Genomic DNA, 1,038 nt, shown 5'->3' with positions numbered 1-1,038 from the left:
ACGTTATGGGTGAGTATCCCAGCAACGTACTTTGGCTTAACGCCCATAGAAAGCAAGATCGCGGCTGCTCCAGAGACGATAGGACAGGCGAAAGATGTGCCCGAGGAAAATCTGTTAGCACCGGTGTAGATTTCAGAGCCGTAGGCAGCTATATCGACGTTATCACCGTAGTTGCTAGAACCAGCCATTTCAAGAGTGTCCTGGTTCCTGAGAGCACCCACACAGATCACGCGTGGTAGTAGGCAGGGATAGAATGTGTCAGCCCGCTGTCCATTGTTACCAGCGGCGGCGACAACAATGATATTCTGGCCAGTTGCTGCTTTGAAGGCCTTGCCCAGGACCATGTCGCCGTAGCTCTTTGATATGAATTCTCCCAGTGAGATTGATACGACATCGACTCCAATATCGACGGCCATATCCATGGCTTCAGCTATATGTTCCCAGCTACCAGTACCATCCTCTCCCTGGGTTTTCAACGACACCAAACGTACATTGGACGCCATTCCGGCCATATCGTTGCTATTGTTCTTCCTGGCCGCGATAATTCTGGCACACGCCTGACCATGCTGATTAGCCGATGTTAAGTTTGAGGAGTCGTCCACGAAATTCCAGCCACCATCGATGGATCCACCGCTCTTCTTACGGAAGACGCCGCGATAAGGAGCGATCTCAGGATCGCTGAAGTTGAGGCCGTTATCCATAACAGCCACGGCGACGGTTCGCCTCGCGTAGGGCGCAGATAGTCTCCATACGTCTTGCATGTTCATCCGCTTGAATGCCTTTTGCAAGGAAGCATTCGGATCATTCACGCCGAGATCGTCACTGGTGTCCTCTTCCTTGATGGCGAAATTAGGAGAGCATTCACAGTCCAGACCGGAGAGTTTGGAGGCCGCGTCCTTCAAGTAGGCACAAAGATCGTCGGAGCTCACTGTGTCCTCGGAAGTAGCAACCACCTGCAAGCCCGAGGACTTCAAAGTCTTGATAGTTGCCGTCTTCAGGAAGGCGGCCATTCCAGGCTTGAGCGCGACCTTGGCATCT

The 1,038-nt window shown here is 52.6% G+C and overlaps 1 protein-coding gene across 1 annotated transcript; it reads right to left on the bottom strand.

Annotated features, from left to right (window-relative positions):
• Positions 1 to 30: 30 nt before the first annotated feature.
• On the bottom strand, positions 31 to 1,010 carry Pmar_PMAR020810 (Thermitase, putative; the record flags this gene model as incomplete). The annotated part of the gene is made up of 1 exon (XM_002779725.1): positions 31 to 1,010. A coding segment is annotated over one exon (980 nt), but the record flags the coding sequence as incomplete, so codon positions are not given.
• Positions 1,011 to 1,038: the final 28 nt, after the last annotated feature.

The sequence above is a fragment of the Perkinsus marinus genome (assembly GCF_000006405.1).
Source record: "Perkinsus marinus ATCC 50983 genomic scaffold scf_1104296945712, whole genome shotgun sequence".
Classification (NCBI taxonomy): domain Eukaryota; phylum Perkinsozoa; order Perkinsida; family Perkinsidae; genus Perkinsus; species Perkinsus marinus.
This window is presented reverse-complemented; position numbering and strand designations above follow the sequence as displayed.